The sequence below is a fragment of the Budorcas taxicolor genome, chromosome 17 (assembly GCF_023091745.1).
Source record: "Budorcas taxicolor isolate Tak-1 chromosome 17, Takin1.1, whole genome shotgun sequence".
Lineage (NCBI taxonomy): Eukaryota > Metazoa > Chordata > Mammalia > Artiodactyla > Bovidae > Budorcas > Budorcas taxicolor.
Genome location: NC_068926.1, coordinates 51,551,099 through 51,569,643, shown reverse-complemented (window position 1 = coordinate 51,569,643; position 18,545 = coordinate 51,551,099). Strand labels below are relative to the sequence as shown.

Below are 18,545 nucleotides of genomic sequence, written 5' to 3'. Positions count from 1 at the left end.
GCTGGAGCGCGGCCAGCGGCGGCGGACGGGCGGCAGGCCCGGCGTGGCAGCGCGGCGAGGCGGCCGTCCCGAGCGCGCAGAGCCGGGCGCCCGACCGCCGGCCCCTCCTGGACGCGGCGCGCACGGCCCGGCCGGTCGGGGAACCCGGGGGCTCTGGGAGCCCCGGGGCCTGACGCACCGCCCCTCGGCTCTGCCTGCAGGTCCCGGGCGCGCGCAGCCCTCGCCCCGCCGCCGCCGCCAGCCCGCCCGCCCCGGGCCCCGGAGCGCGGTGGAGGAGCCCCCCGAGGAGCCGGGGGCCTGCGCCCCGCGCCCCCCAGACATGGTGGGCCACCTGCATCTGCAGGGCATGGAGGAGAGCCTCAAGGAGAAGAGCCGGGAGGGTGTGCTGGACAGCCCCGACTCCGGGCTACCCCCCAGCCCCAGCCCCAGCCCGCCCTTCTACTCGTTGGCGCCTGGCATCCTTGACGCCCGCGCGGGGGGCGCCGGCGCCTCCTCTGAGGCCCCCGGACCCGGCGAGGCCAGAGCGGTAAGCACGCACCTTCGGGCAGAAAGGGGGGCAGTGCCTGCCCCCACAACCCGCCAAGGAGACGGGGTACTTCAGGAGCCGGGCCTAGGTTCATCCCGGCATCCCCCCAGCCAAGAAGGTGTCCCAAGTGACAGCCATGCTCCCCAGGTGGGGATCGAGGCGCCTAGGTGGGGGTGGGCCAGCCTGGTCCCTGCAGATGTCTCCCTGGCTGCCGGCCTCTCCAGGGAGTCTTATTGTCAGCAGTAAAAGAACAGGGGGTGAGGACCGTCTGAAATTCTCCAAGAGGTTGGCTTCCCAGAGGTGAGCTGGAGCCCCAGGCTGCAGCAATGGACCCAGGTTCCCTGTTTACTGTTCCCCTTGTGCTGCCAACATGAAAGCCTTTTTTTTTTTTTTTAACCAAACCCAGACAGGAACCCTTCCTCCTCAGGATTTTGAGGGATGTTGACGTGGAGTTGAGGCGGTGCCTGGGGAAGGCTGGAACCCCAGGTCCAGAGGCGCAAGAGTTTTACCTCTTGCCAGAGGCGGTGGGACCTTCAGGTGGACTGCCAGGGTCTCCCCGCTTGGTGGCTGGGCTGAGACTGGGTTCCCCCCCACCCCACCCCGTCCCCGGCAGGCGGGAGCCAAGCGGGCGGGATTGGGTGCCTTCTGATTTGAGGAATGACAAACTGAGATCTGGAGGCTGCTCGCAGTCTGGGTGGCATCTCCCCGTTCTTGCAGTTCTCTGCATGCTTTAACGGGTGTACTAGCACGACTCCAGCCTGGCAGCACTTTCCTGGGGCCCCCGGCAGTGCTTGGTCCCTCACAAGGCAGTAAATGCATCCCGCTCATTGGAAAATCTCCCCAGAACCGAAAGGAATGGCTATCCCGCCTCCCGCCTACAGACAGGAATGTCGCTGGTGTCTCCCTTGTCCTTTGCTCCAGTGGGTTCCAAACTTGGGAGGACATGGGAACCTCTGGGAGATTAAAAAAAGAAAAAAAAATTCCCATACCCACCTCGTACTTCGAGATATTCTCATTTGATTTATTAGAGGCTGAGAACTGGACATCAGGATTTTTAAAACCTCCCCAGGCGATCCTAGTGCAGCAAAGTTTGGGAAACCCCTGTCTTAGACCAAAATTTTGTGCTGAATTTGAACTTTGCTCTCTCTTTGTGGGTGAGGGGGTGGGAGAGGCGTTCCGGACTTCCAGGGATCGATAGGTGTGACCCCGGCTGTTGGCAGTGAAACTGATCCTGTTATCCGAATGCGCCAACTCTCCTGCACGAGTGTCTCAGACTTGGCACTGCTGAATGGGGGTTATTTGGGCTGCTCGCATTGGGACTCAGTTCCTCTGGTGTCCTACACAGTGCGGCTTGGAGGATAGGGGCGGAGAACCAGGCTTCCCCTTTACTCTTTGGGTCACCCAGAATTGGCCTTATGGGTTTTCTGGATGCTTTTCCCGCCAGCCAGGGGCAGCCACAGGAACAGCGCACCCGGCTTACTTGTCTTGGCTGTCCTGCTTGACTTTATTTCTCCCTCTCCCTCCCTCTCAGATATGGAACTGAGCTATGTCTCTAATCTTTTTAATTTGGCTTGAGGGCAAGACCTGGGGCTTTGTCTGCACAGGTAATGACATCTGTGTTTAGACAGCCTTCCCATGTGCTAAGAACTGTCCTAAAGCTCTTTACTTCTGCCAACTCATTTCATTTTCATGATATCCCTATGAAGTATGTTGGTGCTCTTGTTAGATCCATTTTCCAGAGGGGGAGACTGAGGCACAGAGAGGTCAGTGACTTTGCTGGATTAGAACCCAGGAAATTGGGCTCCGGAGCATCTACACTTAAACCTTGCATTATCCTACTTTTCACTGTGTGGCTAATTAACTATCTGCGTGGGTTTTAAAATTTTATTAAAAACTTTTTTAACATACTTAATTTTTTTGTTTAATATTTTTAATTTTTAAATTTTTTATTGGAGTATAGGTGACTGGGGGGCTTCCCAGGTGGTGCCAGTGGTAAAGAACCCGCCAGCCAGCACAGGAGACATAAGAGATGTGGGTTTGATCCCTGGGTTGGGAAGATCCCTTGAAGGAGGAAATGGCAACCCGCTCTGGTATTCTTGCCTGGAGAATCCCAGGGACAGAGGAGCCTGGTGGGCTACAGTCCATAGGGTCACAAAGAGTCAGACATGACCGAAGTGACTTCACACACACACACTCACTGAGAATGTTTCCCAGAAGCAGATGTAGGCAAAAATACCAGCTGCCAATCTTGCACAAAAGGACAGAAATTTCTCCTGCATTTTGGAGCCAGTAGTTTCAAATGCCCAGGAAGAGGCTGACTCCACGCAGGGCCGGATTTGCTTTGGCACCCCGTGTGGGCCTGGGGTTCAGCCTGGGATAGACACCTCTGTTCTGACACCCTGTTCCCGGCACTGCCTTCCCGGTCAACATTGGTGCCACACGCCCCAGCGGGTGGAGGGGGGCGGGGTGAGCTGCAGTTCTGTCCCCACCCCCAGGTCACTGAGGTCCTCACAGGCTTGTCACCGTATTTATCATGCTGGACGTGCATGTTAAATTTGCTCACCCTCTACAAAGAGGTCCCCTCTCCCCCTACTTTTTTGTGAATAAGTTAAACTTACCTTCTGGACAGTACCCCATGGATGTAGGGTAACTGGCTGGCTGCAACACTGCCCCCCAAGACCTAAAAGGCACTGGGGACCAGGCTGGGTGTGAGTGAACCTCCAACCACCACCCTATCTTGACCATAGGTTTTTTCTTTTTTCTTGCCCACTCTTTGAAGCAAAGATGGTAATATTTCCAGCAATTTTCAAGCCAAAGGAAGATCTGGGAATCATTCCACCAATACTTACTGAGCACCTACTGTATGTCATGCAGTTTTGGGGCTCGTGGGTGATACAGTGGTGAACAAGATGTTCAAAGGTGGTCCCTGCCACCATGGAACTGACATTCTAGTGGGAGAGACAGTCACCAACTTGAATACGTGATACAACGCTGGATGGACTGTTCAGTTCAGTTCAGTCGCTCAGTCGTGTCTGACTCTTTGCGACTGTTAAGTGCCCTTAAAGAGGTGGGTGCGAGTGGACAGGGTGGTCAGGGAAGTGACAGTGGAAACCAGAAAAATGAGAGTGGCCCTCATGGTCATAGGCCTGAGACGTGTGTCAGTCCAAGGCAATGGCCAGCGCAAAGGCCCTGAGGCAGGAGCAAGCCGCCGTGGTTGAGCTGCCGCAGTGAGGCCAGCCAAGGCCAATACAGGGACTTGTAGACCCAGCTGAGGCCAGAAAGTAAAATTCCATTTGGTCTTTTAAGAATGGACTTGTGGCTGTTTCATTTTCATTTTTTGAGAGCCTCATGAGTTCCCAGACTCCCCCAAATTTAGAAACCCAAATCAGAGACTTGACTGAGAGGGGCCCGTGTGTAACAGGCTCTGTGGAGGGTGGAAGGAGGTCTTATCTCCACGCGGTGGGGCCCCGCTCACTTGCAGGACACCGGGACAGCCAAGGCCGCCTGCTGGGCCAGCCAGGCTCTGCCTGTCAGCTGCGTTCATCCTTCGAATATTTAAGCCAGGCCCGCTGAGGGATACAGCCAGAAACAGGACAGAAGCCGTCTGTACCACCTTCAAGCTCCCAGGCCCTGGACCGCCAGCTCCCATGTACTTCCTCCCTGACTCCCTGTGCTGCCTGGAAGGAGCTGGGGGACTTTGGGGGCATCATGGGGGAGAGGCTTATGTTGCCAGGAGGGCTGAGTGAGTGTGTGTGGCAGATACCCACCCCTCCAAGTTAGCCTGGGCAGTTCGGGCAACTAGCCCTGTCCTCTCTTTACCGCTCTTAGGGAGAGTGCAGATGGCATTGGGATCTCAAGTCATGATCTCTGGGTGCCCACGGGAGGGGACAGCCGCCATGGGGTGGGGGAGATGAGAGGTTACCCACCTGTGGCAGATGAAGGGCTCGCCCTCCCTGTGACCAGAGGTGGCAGTCTGAGCTGCTACCCTCAGATACGGATGTGGATTCTCTAGCAGCCAGTGTTGTGGGCCCCGTCACCCCCATCTCATCTCCTGGGGTCTGTTTATACATCGAGTGTATTCCTGAGTAGCCCGCTGGAGAATTTCCCGAAGAACGAGGTGCTGGTTCCCTGGACCTGGATTCTGAGGGCAGCCCTTGGGGCCAGATCCAGGTAGAATTGGTGATGGGGAGTGGGCTGTTTTTGCCCCATCTTTGAAAATTTCCTGGGGCTGCCACCCAGCTCTTGGAAATCTTGGTCACAGCCGCCTCTTGGGATCTTGGCTGGGCCCCCAGAGCCCTCCACCCAAGGACACTTGGATTTTCTCATTTCTGTTTCTGGTCTGTGTTGATGAAACCAAGGATGAGGGCAGAGAGGGAAGGGAGTTCCCTCTCTGGGAACTAGGGTCCAGATTGGAAAGAAGGTATGGACAAATGAATGGATGGATGGATGGACAGATGGGAGGATGGGCAGATGAATGCATATGTGGAGAGAAGGATGGATGGACAAATGGGTGGATGAATGGACAATGGATAATAGATGGATGGATGGACACACGGATGGATGGGTGGATGGACAGATGGATGAATGGGACGGACAGACGAGCAGATGGACAAATGAAGAGAAAAATGGAAGGTTAGGTGTATGGCGGACTGTGAAGACAGGGTCAGCCTCCTGGCCCCCTAGCAGGCCCACAGGTGTGTCCTTGACCAGCACAGTTGCCTAAGCAGGGTCAAGGGAAGAGAACCGGGTGTGTCAGCCCACGGAGGGAGGAGCCTGTGTGAAGGAAGAAAGGCTGTGAGGAGCCAGAAACCCTGGCGCCTCCTTTCAGCCCCCATCTGCTTAATCCTGGACACAGTGGCCTCCAGCGGAAACCCAGCAACCTCTCTGACAGACCCGCTTCTCTGTGAAAGGCTCACCTGTCTGAGAAGCTCCACCTGGAGCCTTAGTGTGAAAAGAAGATAAATAGGCCCTCGCCCTGCCAAGTGCTCTGGGGGTGAGGGAGCGATCAGGAGCCACCATCCTGGGAAAGTGGCACCCGGTGGAGGGGCACCCAGAGATGGGTCTGTCCTTTTCGCCCTGGGACTGCTGGCCTCCCTGTCAGGGGAGGGATATAGTACAAAGAGGCCACAAGTCTGAGACCCAGGTGTCAGCAGGTCCACCGTCCCTCCAGAGGTTCTAGGGAAGAACCCATTCATGTGCCTGTCCCAGCTTCTGGTGGTGACTGCCAGCCTCAGTGTGCCTCGGCTTGTAGACACACGCCACCATCCCCAGGGACTTTCTTCCCTCTGTATATCCCGTGTCCAAAGCTCCCTCTTTTTATAAGGACCCCAGCTGTATTGAATCAGGCCCCACCCCCACCCAGTGGGACCTCATCTTAACTTGATTTTCCTTACTTAAAGACCCTATTTCCAAGGAGGGTCACACCCCCAGGTCCCAGAAAGTAAGATATGACCATACTTTTGTGGGGGCTTCCCTGGTGGCTCAGACGGTAAAGAATCTGCCTGCAATGTAGGAGACCAGGGTTCAATTCCTGGGTTGGGAAGATCTTCTCGAGAAGGGCATGGCAACCCACTCCAATATTCTTGCCTGGAGAATTCTATGGACATAGGAGCCTGGTGGGCTACACACAGTCCATGGGGTCGCTGAGAGTCGGACAGGACTGAGTGACTCACACACACACTTATACGTTTGTGGGGGTCACAAGCCAAGCCAGCACCCTCCTGTCGCTTGGGCCCCTCTGGTCACTTGTCTTGGGGAGCAGGCCTGTCCTTCAGCCCCGCCTCTGACCTGTGCTCTATAGCTTGGCTCAGGTTCACTCTCTGAGTGTCAGCCCCTGGACCGTTTGGGGTCCCCTTGGCTCCCCAGCCTGGCCCCGCTCACCTCCTCTGTTGTTCTGTGTTGTGCAACTAGCCTTTGGGAGCCTCCTGCCCCTGCTGCCGCCCCTTCCCACACCAACCTAGAATTGACCACCAATCCCCAAGGCCTTTCATAAAAAGGATGAGGATTCTTGGGGCATAAATAACCCCTTCTTGAATCGCTTTCCTCATGGGTGAAGGCTACCGTCCACCATAGCCCACCATGGGAGCTTTTGGTCTCAACTCCCCAAACATGCTGAAGATCATCAGTTTAATTCTGATCGTAGTAGAAACCGTGGCCACCAGGTAGGTCAGCAGCCTTGGGAAGGTCCATTTCAGCCCTCACAAAGGTTCCCCATGGCTTTGATGAGGGTGCCCCGCCCCCACGCCAGTGTGGGGTCTCCCTGGACCCTTCCTCCTGCCACTTGCTCTCCACTGATGGGGGCTTGATACCCCCTGGCTGAGCAGAAAGTTTCATGGGACACACGTGGCTCTAGCCACGTTCCATGCAGTGGCAGGTGAGGGGCCGCTGTGGGACACCCAGCCTGGGGACAAACGCCCCTGTGCTGCCCCTAGCTGTCCCCGCCAGCCGGGCTGGGACCCCCGGTCAGGCTGGGCTGTCACCACACGGCACAGAGCCCTCACAGCCCAGCAGCACGTATCTTTCGTTGCTGTCCTGGGGCCGTGCTGTGTACAGCAGCCAGAGACGGCAGCGCTCCAGACGCCCATGTGTATTTTTACCTCCAGTATTTATCCTCGCACATGAATCACTGGGCGAGGCAGGTGGGGCCTGGAGGGCAGAGGGCAGCCGCGACTCACTGCTCTCTGGGTCCTGCTTTCTCTGAAGTCCTCCCTGGTCCCCACGCAGATGCCCTGCCTGCCCAGGAGACCAGGGAGCCAGGCCAGCCCCCTCCCCAGGCTAGAATGGGGCTCTTCTGGTGCCCAGAAGGAGTTGGGGGCTGGTCCAACTGTGTTACTATCCTAGGGTGGAGGGCGTGGTGTCTGGGAGATGGGGATCCAGCCTTCAGCCTCTCCGCTCCTCTGCCCCGGAGTCTCAGCTGCTTTTCCTCTGGCCCTGCCCCCCAGGGCTTCAAGGGGACACTAACCAGCCTGCACCTGGGTACCCCGGACTGTGGGCTTCACAAATGGCATAATCCCATTGTACAGATGGACAAACTGAGGCACAGTGTGCAGGTTCCCTGGGCGCAGGCGTCTCTCAGTGGGTCCTCTTCATAGTGGAGCAAGCACCTGGGCCTTTAGGGGAACAAGCTGGCCTGTGGCTGCCCCCGGGGTTGGGGAGTTGTGAGGGGAGCAAGGTGCCTGGGAGTGTTCTTCGTTCCACGTGGCCTGGCCAGGCGAGCAGGTGCAGCAGCAAAGGTCCCCTGGGCCTGTGTGCCCCAACCCTCTCCACAGCCTGCCCTCACCCTGGTGGCTCCCATGGGGGTGTCCGGGGGCTGGGGTGGGGGATTGGGTGAGCTGCTTTTGCAAGGTCGGTGGCTTGCCTTCCTGGCCCGCCACTGTAGCTGCAAGACTGAGCCCCAAGCTTCTGGGGCCAGGCAGGCAGCTGTGGGGCACCTAGGAGCTGCACGGGCCCCTAGAACCCTGTGGGGGTGGCCTGCAGCTGTCCTGTGGCCCAGGTCCCTGGATGCCAGCCTCCGTCTGGGTTTTCAGTAGCTTCCCCCAGCTCTTGTATGGCACTCCTGGGTGGGACGGATTTTAGCTGTTTTTCACCGGGGCCCTCGGGACAATGATGCCCAGAGTGCCAGCTTCCTGGCCCAGCCTGTAAAGTCAGCCTAGTTCCCTCTGTTGGCAGCCAGTCAGGGAGTGAAATCTGGCCAGAATGGGGCCCCAAACATGAACTCAGCTCTCATTAGGAGGCTTGAGTGAACCTGAGAGGGATGGTGGTACCTGGTTCTTCATTACCTCCCAAAGAAGTACTCTCTGCTTCTGAGCTTAGGAACTGTTCTTTCATAGGGGTGGGGAGTGGGGGTGGGGCGGGGGGGGGGGTGGGGGCGTGGGGGGTGGTAGGTGATGAAAACCAGTAGCAGGCTACCCCTTCCTCCCTCTACCCTTCCACCTAGAGATGCCACCAAAAACCTTAGCACCCGTATCCACAGCCCCTTGCATGCCTGCATCTTCCTCTCTCCTCTTCTGTCCCACGAGACGAATCCTGGGAGGCACTGTGATTCATCCAACCCACACAGGATCTGGTGCAAAGTAGGTGTTCGGCACACAGTAGGTGCTCAGCAAACCACTGCACACATTTGGGGGAGTGCCATACTTCAGATAAGGAATGGCTCACCACTCCAGTATTCTTGCCTGGAGAATCCCATGAACAGAGGAGCCTGGTGGGCTACAGTCCGTAGAGTCGCCAAGAGTCAGAAACGACTGAACGACTAACATGCTCACTTTCATACTTTCAGAGAGTCTTGCAGGGAGAGAGTATGGTTTTTACGAACATCAAGTCATGGAGTTTTATAGCTGAGGTCAGTGCTGAGTTCACAGAGCCATGGAGAACACCCAAAGTTCTAAAATCTTGTCACTTTAAAAAATTATTTTCTTTCTTTAAAATTTTGACTGTACTGCATAGCTTGTGGGATCTTAGTTCCCCAACCAGGGACTGAACTGGGGCCCTCGGCAGTGAGTGTGGAATCTTAACCACTGGACCACCTGGGAATTCCCATCACTATTTTATATTTAAACTTAAATCTCTTGAATGATGCATGCTTGCTTCTGGCAGGTCAGAGCAGGGTTGTCTCAAGCTTAAAAAGGGGGTGTGGATTGACCTCTCTCTGGAGAGGACCACTCACCCCTGCCTCCTGACCCTTTATGAAAAGCATTCTGAATACAAGCCCACACTTACACAGAGCTTGCTCAGTGCCAGGCACAGTCCCACTCATTTACGCACTTTGAATCCTGCAGTCCTCACTACGGCCCGTGAGGCAGGTGCTCCTGTCACCCCACTGTGGGGACCAGGAGGCTGCAACCCCGAGTGGGGAGTTGCTTGCCAGGTCACGTGATGTGTTAGCCCCCTATCGCTGCTCTAACAAATGGCTACACACATAGTGGCTTGAAACAACTCGGACTCGATAGCTCACAGTTCCAGGGACTTCCCTGGTGGTCCAGTGGTTAAGAATCTGCCTACCAATGCAGGGGACGTGGGTTCTATCCTTGGTCAGGGAGCTAAGATCCCACATGCCGTCAGGCAACCAAGCCCATGCGCCACAACTGGAGAAGACTGAGGCCACCGAAGAGCGCGTGTGCTGTGAGAAAGGCCCGGCACAGTCAAAAATAAGCAAAATCAGAATAAATGCAAAGGATACCTCACAGTTCCAAAGGCCAGCCGTCTACAATGGGTCTCACAGGCTATTAATAAAAGCAAGGATTTGGGCAAGGCATCCTCTCTGGGGGCTTCCCAGCTGGCGCCAGTGGTAAAGAACCTGCCTGCCAAAGCAGGAGACCTCAGAGGTGCAGGTTCGATCCCTGGGTTGGGAAGATCCCCTGGAGGAGGGCGTGGCAACCCTCTCCGGTATTCTTGCCTGGACAGAGGAGACTGGCAGGCTACAGTCTATAGGGTCGCATAGAGTCGGGCACAACTGAAGCGAATGAGCACACACCCACATGTTCTTTCCAAATACTCTAGGCAGAATCCTTGCCTTTCCCACCTTCTACTCTAGGGGAGAATCCTTGCCTTTCCCACCTTCTACTCTAGGGGAGAATCCTTGCCTTTCCCACCTTCTACTCTAGGGGAGAATCCTTGCCTTTCCCACCTTCTACTCTAGGGGAGAATCCTTGCCTTTCCCACCTTCTACTCTAGGGCAGAATCCTTGCCTTTCCCACCTTCTACTCTAGGGGAGAATCCTTGCCTTTCCCACCTTCTACTCTAGGCGAGAATCCTTGCCTTTCCCACCTTCTAGGGGATTCTCCTTCAAGGAGAATCCTTGCCTTTCCCACCCATGTTCCTTGGCTGGTGGTCCCATCCTCCATCCTTAAGACAGCAGGGTAATGTCCTCAATCTTTCTGACTCTGCCCTGCTCCCTCCCTCTTTCACTTATAAGGACCATTGTGATGATGGGGGGTGGGGTGGACATGGGGTACTCCATGACAGTCTTCCCATCTCAAGATCCTTAATCACACCTACAAAGTCCCTTTTGCCCTGTAAGTTTGCACATTCCCGGGAACTGCGCATTAGGACCTCACATTTTGGGAGACATTATTCTACCTGCCACGCCCAGCCAAGGAGAGATGGGACCACCCTGAGGACAGCTGCTGGGGGCCTGTGGGGAACCCCTTGTTTGTCCAAGTCTTGGGTATTTTCTTCCTGTGGTCCTTCATCGGCCTGTATTCTGCGGACACTGTGATCAGCTGAGGAGGCGGCTTCGGTGACCACATCCACAGGCAGATAGCAGATTAAAAGACAGGCATGGGGCTAGCTCAGGGGCTAACAAGTGTGTGGGGGAGCAGGGTGCTGCTTTGCATGTGAGGTCCTGCCTTTGGATAGCACGGGGTCTGAAAGGTGCCAGGCACTGGGCATAGAGTGGGCCTCTGGTCCTGAATCTTAAGGTGCTCATGGCCTGGGGGTGACAGACACACAAAGGGGTCGCAGCATGGAGACCAGCAGGTGGGAGCTCCAGGGACCCCACAGAGGATGTTTGGGAAGACAGGAAGCTGGTTTCTGAGTTGTCGCCTTAGACCAAGTCAGAGAGAAAGGAAAGGACGTTCCCAGTACCGAGAACAGCATAAGCCAAAGCGCAGAAGCAGCCTGGGACGTGGCCAAGGCTAGCTGGATATGGGCCTGGATGGGCGGCTCTGAGATCCTGTGCATGAGGGCAAGCTTGCTCTGAGCACGGGGTGACAGGTTAGGTCTTGGGGCTACAGCACCGGTCTTGTGGGCATTGAGAGGCAGTGGGGGAACATGGGCGAGGGCACAGGCTTGGCAGCTAGGCCACCAGCTCTGCCCCTTCCTCGCTGTGTGGCCTCAGGCAAGTTACTTGGCCACTCTGGGGTTCAGTTTTAGCATCTATATAACACGGATGCTAGTACAGCTCCGTCCCATTCAGTGAATGAATGGGTACACGGGGGGCTCAGAGCAGTGCCTGGTGCAGCTCATGCTCGAAGAGTGTCCACTGCTGTGATCCCTCGTCCAGGTGAGGCCAGAGAGGATCTTGTGAAGGACTGGAATGAGGGACCTACAGCCATGCACCAAGAAGGGCTGGAAACTCTTGCCTTGATGAGTGCGGTTTTCAGCCCATCGCAGAGCTCCGTCCTGCCATGTCACCCCGGGGGGCAGCTCACGAGGCTTGGGCTCAGGGGCTTCAGTTCTACAGGGCTCTGAGCCTGGCTCTTGGGGCTTAGGTGGCCTGGGCACTGTAGAAAGAGGCCATGGCCATGTCCCCTTATAGTGACGCCTGAGAACCAGGTGGTTGGTGGTGGGGGGGGCAGGCCAGTGGGTGAGTGGGCATCAGAGTGCTTGGATTCCACAGAGGGACGCTGGGGTGGGCTTCCTGATGGACCCCGCAGAAGCAGGCTTCCAGGAAAGCCAGGACTGGAAGGGTATGGGGAGCTCCTCTTGTGTCCATCAGGGAGCTGAGGCTGTAGTGCTGAAGGGCTGCTCACGTGACCCTGCGTCCCTGGCTCTCCCCACAGCCCCCTGCCCACCCCCCGAGCACCCCGGCACGAGAGATGAGGCCCCGGATGCTGCCTGTGTTCTTTGGGGAGAGCATTGAGGTGAACCCAGAACCCACACCGGAGATCCGGTGAGTGGGGCTGCTGGGCTGGGTAGGGGTGGGGTGGGGTGGGGTGGGGTGGGATGGGTGGGGGGCCAGGCTGAGGGTTTCGGCAGGTTCCCCTCGCTTTAGGCAGCCCTTCTGGGTGATGCTCCCCGAGGAGGCATGGCTGTGACTTGGAGAGACTCTGCGGCCCTTACTGTCCACACCCTTCATCTCCCCGTCCCAGGCCCTTTACCCCCAACCTGGCTGATTGTTATTATAAATTTTCCCCTTTATCCCCCAAGGAGCCATTGCCCAGAAGTGTATTAGGTGCCCTCCCATCACAGGGCATCTCAAGTGGCACCTGCACTGCTGAGCTAAGGGAACCAAAGACCCTGATGCTGGGAAAGACTGAGGGCAGGAGAAGGGGGCGACAGAGGATGAGATGGCTGGATGGCATCACCGACTCGATGGGCACGAGCTTGAGCAAGCTCTGGGAGATAGTGAAGGACAGGGAAGCCTGGCGTGCTGCAGTCCGTGGGGTCACAAAGAGTCAGACACAACTGAACAATAACCCCACCCCCTCAGGTGCTTTTCTCCAGCCGTCTGCCCTCCTGAGAGGGCTTCTGGGGCTCAGGCTTCCAGAAGGTGCAGTCTGAGGTCTGTGGGTCTAGCCCCCGTATCCATGGCATGCTCAGATGGATTTGTTCACATCACTCTAGCCTGGTCAGGGATGTGGGACCCTCTGCCTCCTGCTCCTCCAGCTCTGGATATGTTCCCAGGAGACAAACGGGTCTACTTTAAAGAATTTTCTGCCCCCAAAGTTCTCCTTTTTAGTTTTTATTATCAGAGGCCCCAGCCAGGGTGGTTGCGGGCTGCCTGGGCTCTTGGGAGTCTGCTTCCCTCCCCCCGTGGATCACCTGTAGGATCCGGTGGGGAAGGAGACAGGTGAAGCCCCCGCTCCCCACAGCTTTACCTTCCAGTGTGATGATCTGGGAGCAGAGCTGGGGGATGCTGAGCAGCTGGCCACTCGTGAGGGGGTCACCCCTGGAGGAGGGCATGGCAACCCACTCCGGTATTCTTGCCTGGAGAATCCCACGGACAGAGGAGCCTGGCGGGCTGCAGTCTGTGGGGTCGCAGAGTCAGACAGGACTGAGCGACTCAGCACGGGGCAGCGCGAGGGGCTCACTCATCTAGAGGAGCCGACGCTACTCTGGGGAGCTTACTTTGATAAAATTTCAGATGTAAAGAAAGTTGCAGGAAGAGTATAGGGGGCCCCGGCTGAACTGACTCCTTGTTGTTTCCATATTGCCCTCACTGACTTGAGCATCCACACACTCTCACTCATTCTACATAAACAAAGCATTTTTTCAGACCTGTTTGAGAGGAGGATGACGACATCCTGACCTCGAACCTCTAAATAACTCCGGCCGGTGTCCTTCCTGAGAACAGGGTCATCCTCTCACATAATGACGGTCTGCTTGCCAAAATCGGACCAGCGAAAGCTAAAAACACGACCACTGCCTAGTCCAATTCCGCCCATTGTCCCCAGATGTCCTTTTATAGCCTATGTTTAATCCCAGTCCAGGATCCGCCAGGGGCACGTATGGCAGGTAGTTGGCCCATTTCTTGAGTCTTCTTTGAGTCGGCAGGGTCCCTTCTTTGTCCTTTTGACCTTGACATTTTGCAAGAGCCCAGGCTGCTCCATGTTCACCTTGCCCTCTGATCGTGACCTGACTGCCTGGCCCTGAGCTCACCCCTGTCCTTCCTTCCACCAGCTGCAATTCTGAGGTCAAGTACGCATCGGAGAAGCACTTCCGGGACAAGGTCTTCTACGCTCCGGTGCCCACGGTCACGGCCTACAGTGAGACGATCGTGGCCGCCCCCAACTGCACTTGGCGCAACTACCGCAGCCAGCTGACCCTGGAGCCGCGACCCCGCGCCCTGCGCTTCCGCAGCACCACCATCATCTTCCCCAAGTGCGCCAGCAACTCCTTCCGCACCACCCTGCACCTCAGTCTGGGCCAGCCCCGCTGCTGGTTCACTGCCAGCGTGCAGCTGCAGCTGTGCCCGCGCCCCGGGCCCGGCCTCCTGGGCCCTGCGCCACTCTGACCCGCAGCCCGGCCCGGGTGGTGGTGGCATTGGCGGCAAACCAGGGCCATCCCTGGGGTGGCCAGAGGATGGACTCCGCTATTGAGAGGGACCCCAGGCTGTGTTTACCCTGGCCGCTGGGACTCACCCAATAAACACATCTATTTTATCAGCACCTATTTGGGGAGGCAGCTTGGGCCTGGCTCTCGGAGGAGCAGGGGGCGGGGGCAGGTAGATAGGCAGCAATGGAGAGAAGAAGGCACGCGTCCTTGGCTGCCCCTGAGGCGAGGTCACCCCGAGCATCGGCAGGATGGAGGCATCCCAGCCTTGGCTGCACAGAAGGAAAGAAGGGGGCCATTCAGACACCCGGCAGCCCTGGAGGAGGCTGTTTCCAAAGCGAGCCTTTCAAATAAATGCACGCAGCTTAGCCCCCAGAGCCATAGCCCGGCAACCTCCGGCGGATGGTGGGCCAGGAGACTGGGCTAAAGTTGGATGCCGATGCCAGGGCCAGAGTGGGCTGTGTTTGGGGAGCCGCCAGGAGGAGCCCTGCCCACGCTGTCCCGGTGCCCGTGCCCCAGGGCAGAGGATGGAGGGTCCAGCCCGTCTGCACCGCAGCCTTTCAGCTCCATGTCCAGAGCCTCACCCGCAGGGCAGACTGCTAACCCGTCCGCGGACGCCTTCAGGACCAGGACTCGGGAACATCAGAGCCCTTGAGCCAGGTGCCAAGGGGAGGCATCTAAGCTCTTGGAAATGACCACCAGCACCCGACAGCCGTCAGCTTAAAGAGACTCTGTGGGGCCCGGCTGCCCTCGCTCAGGCCTTTCCCTCCTACAGCGATGACTCGGCAATGGCTGGTGCTGTAGGGCTGGCTCACTGCATACACGCAAGGTCAGGGAGGAAGACGTGAGAGCCCCGTGCTCCTGGGAAGAGCCAGGACACGTGGGGGCTGGAGCCACGACCTGGGGCTGCTCGGCACCAGTGACCCAAAGCCCCCCAGTGTGGCCAGAGATGCCCTCAGACTGGACCCTTAGGTGGGGGCTACCCCGACATTCCCCTGGCCTCCCCCCTACGATGGGGTTTAGCCCCCTCGCTGGGGAGAAGGGCAACTTGGAGCTCACATTCAGGAGAGGCAAGGTGACTGATGTATTTTTATATAACTATACAGACTGTGCATGGTCTCTCCACAAAGATGCTTTCTGATTAACAAAGAAATAACTTAAGGAATGACTGATTATCTTAATAAAATGTGCAAATTCAAAGAGGTTCCCTCTTCCGTGCTTCCAGGACCTTTGGATTCCCTGGGAGGGGGTGGTATTCACAGGCCCATGGTCCCTCCCAGCTGCTCACAGTGGACAAGAAGACACTCGGAAGGGTCAGAGCCCTATGCTAGCACCCCTTTCCCCATAGACAGCTTCAGGGTGCACCAGCTCCACCTAGGAGCTAGGAAATTAATGCAGAGGCCCAGGCCCCACGCTGGGACCTGGTCTGGGGGTGATTCCAAAGAAAGTCCCGGCAATCTGAATATTTGATGCTCCCATGCTTTGCCACACCGTATGCCAGCCCTCAACACCCACAGACCCCCAGAGCTGGCTGTATCCCTGGAGAAGGGCCCGTGCTGCCTCTGCAAAGCAGGTCTTGACCATGTTACATCTTCTCCCCATCTATCTGGTCCACGTCTTTGGATTGTGAATGAGGAGGGCATTCAGCAGCTTAGGATAGTGTCCTCTTCTGAGTAGTGGAGTGCTGGTGTCTTTGCAATGGACTTCCCTAGTGGCTCAGGGGTAAAGAATTCACCTGCAATGCCGGAGACCTAGGTTCGATCCCTGGGTTGGGAAGATCCCCTGGAGAAGGAAATGGCAACCCACTCCAGTATTCTTGCCAGGAGAATCCCATGGACGGAGGAGCCTGGTGGGCTACAGTCCACGGGGTCGCAGAGTCGGACACGATGGAAGCAACTGAGTGCGCATGCTTAGTGTCGTTGCAGAGACTCCAGCCTTGCAGGAGGACGGTCTCTGACAAGGAGTAGAGGTAGTAAGGCAGGAGGGCGGGGCCAAGGGACAAGTTCATGTCACCCAGAGAAAGAATCTCGAGGCCTCGGCTGCTTGGGGAGGACAAACGGGGCGCAAACACAGCGCTGGGGCTTTGTGCAGACACGCACGCGTGCTGGGACCGCATCGCTGGCGCCAGGCAAAGTCAACTGAGTTTACTTTCCAGTCACAACTCTGATCTCTCCACTTGGGAGGAAAAATGGGTTGGGCTTCCTGACATGTGCAATTATGGTGCTGACAAACCTGGTTACCTTGTAGATGTCCCAGGGGTTGCCGTTCAAGAAACAACTTCCGAGGCAGGTAGTTAGCTGATGGTTTCCAGTCACAGGGCACAGGGACGGGACCTCTCTGACGGGCGTCTTGGCTCTTGGTTGACCAAGGCTGGATCCCTGCCAGGTCTTGCTTCCTGCCTTTGTCTTTCACAGGTGTCATCCCCGATAGGCCTCATCCCCCCACCCTAATGATCTCAGTACCTCCCCAAGGACCTGGGTAGCACTTGTGCCTCTGAGAATCAAGCAAGACCATCTCCTTGGACCGTGAAAACAGCTTGCATGTTCCCTGATGACCTTGGAACTCCAGCCTGCCTCCTTGTATGGCCGGGGTTCCAAGAGGCCCACCCTGAGGGGAGGAGTAAGAAGGGTGCAAGGGTTACAGCCATAAGACCCTCAAGCACACCCCGATTTTCCTCTAGAGAAGCTGTGTGTCCTACCAGAACCCAGAGGACTTGGAGGCCAGCAGAAAGTGGTGCCCGTTTCATCTGGGACCTGTCCCAACCCTTGGGATTACTACCCCCAAAACAGAGCCTGGACGCTGGTGACCCCACTACCGAGGCTCAGGGTGCTGTCTGCAGAAGGCCCTTTGGTCTTCTGTCCTCCCCACAACACTCTCCAGATCCAGATGCCCTGGGCAAACCCTTGGGGGGCAGAGGTTGCTCACTAAGCTCCCTGGGAGGGGAAGACCGACATGGGAATGGCATGGTGGCTGGAAAGAGTCTCTTGCTTTACTTCTCTGAACATCTGCAAAATGGGCACATGATTTTACCTCCCTGGCGGCTGGGACAGTGAGAATCCATGCTGGTGAAGCTTTGGCTGCAATTGAATCAAGCTGGGACCAGCCTGGGGCCGAGTCAGGGCGTCCATCTCTCATGCAGCCACAGAAACACTTCCCAGGTTGGAAGACCGGCTCTGGCCCCACACACCCATCCAGACCCACGTCACTAGGCTTCTTTTGCTGTCTCCCCAGCCAGCCAATGGGTTCATCACACTCACAGGCCTCAAATCCAACTCGGCAGCCCCCGCCCACCTACAAACAGGTGCCCTGTCGGCAGTCCCATCCCCGCCTGCCCTTAGTGATGCTGCCAACAGCGGCCCTGGCAGCCGACACGTACACGGACCGCCTTTGCTGTCTGCAGACCGCCCGACCTTGCTGTCAGCACTTGTTTTCATTTACTCCTCCCAAGGAGCCTGTGAAGTAGCTGGTGAGACAGTCTAATGAGGAAGTGGGACCTGGCCAAACTCCAGAGGGGTGAGATGGACAGACTGCCACAGCTGAACCTTCCCCGGCTTCCCGGAGAAGGCATGAAGACAGACACTTCTCCTTTGGCAGCCCTCCTTGTCCTTCTAAGGGCTCGCTCCCACCAGCTGCCAGCGATCAAGTCAGTCCCACCCCTTCCTGGTAATATGCAAATGAGTCAGTGTACCTGGACCACCTGGAGTTTTCCCTCCCCTCTCTCCTTTCCTAACAAACCCATTCATGTCTTTTTTCCTGGCCTTACCCTACCAACTCCTGCTCAGATGGGTAAACTGTGTCTCTACAGAACTACACAGCCCAGCTCTGAGTTACTCCTCCCAGCAATATCATTGTCCCATTTTACAGATGGGGAAACCAAGGCACAGAGGGTTCAAATGGCTTGGCCAGGGTCACACAGCCATTAGGTGGCAGCTGGCCCCACGGTCCATCCGTACTCGCAGGCCACACCACTTCCCTCTTGCCTGTCCCGTAAGTGGCCTGGCCCCTTGATGGGAGCCCTTCCTGAGGCAGTGGGTCTCTGTCCTGGCCCCACACGAGTTTCCTGGCCTGTTTCCCCCTCAGCACCCAGTACCTCACAAGTCAATGAGCTCCAATTTCAGAAAACCAGCCCCTCATCTTACTGGGTGTTGCTTGTTCTGTCTCAGAAATTCCCACACTATGTCCACCCACCCTGGCCTCCTGAATGCCCTGGCTGGGTCTCACCTCCCACCCTTTGCCCACACAGGTTCCTTCCACTCAGCACACCCTTCCCCAAGAACCACCACCTCCAGGAAGACACCCTGATTGT

At 56.9% G+C, this 18,545-nt stretch overlaps 1 protein-coding gene across 1 annotated transcript; it reads left to right on the top strand.

Moving 5' to 3' along the window:
* The first annotated feature begins 293 nt into the window (after positions 1–293).
* On the top strand, positions 294–15,400 carry RFLNA (refilin A). The gene is made up of 3 exons (XM_052654818.1): positions 294–526; positions 12,028–12,137; positions 13,868–15,400. The coding sequence occupies exons 1-3, from the start codon at positions 320–322 to the stop codon at positions 14,199–14,201; spliced, it is 651 nt and encodes a 216-aa protein (XP_052510778.1). The 5' UTR covers positions 294–319; the 3' UTR covers positions 14,202–15,400.
* The last annotated feature ends 3,145 nt before the right edge of the window (positions 15,401–18,545 follow it).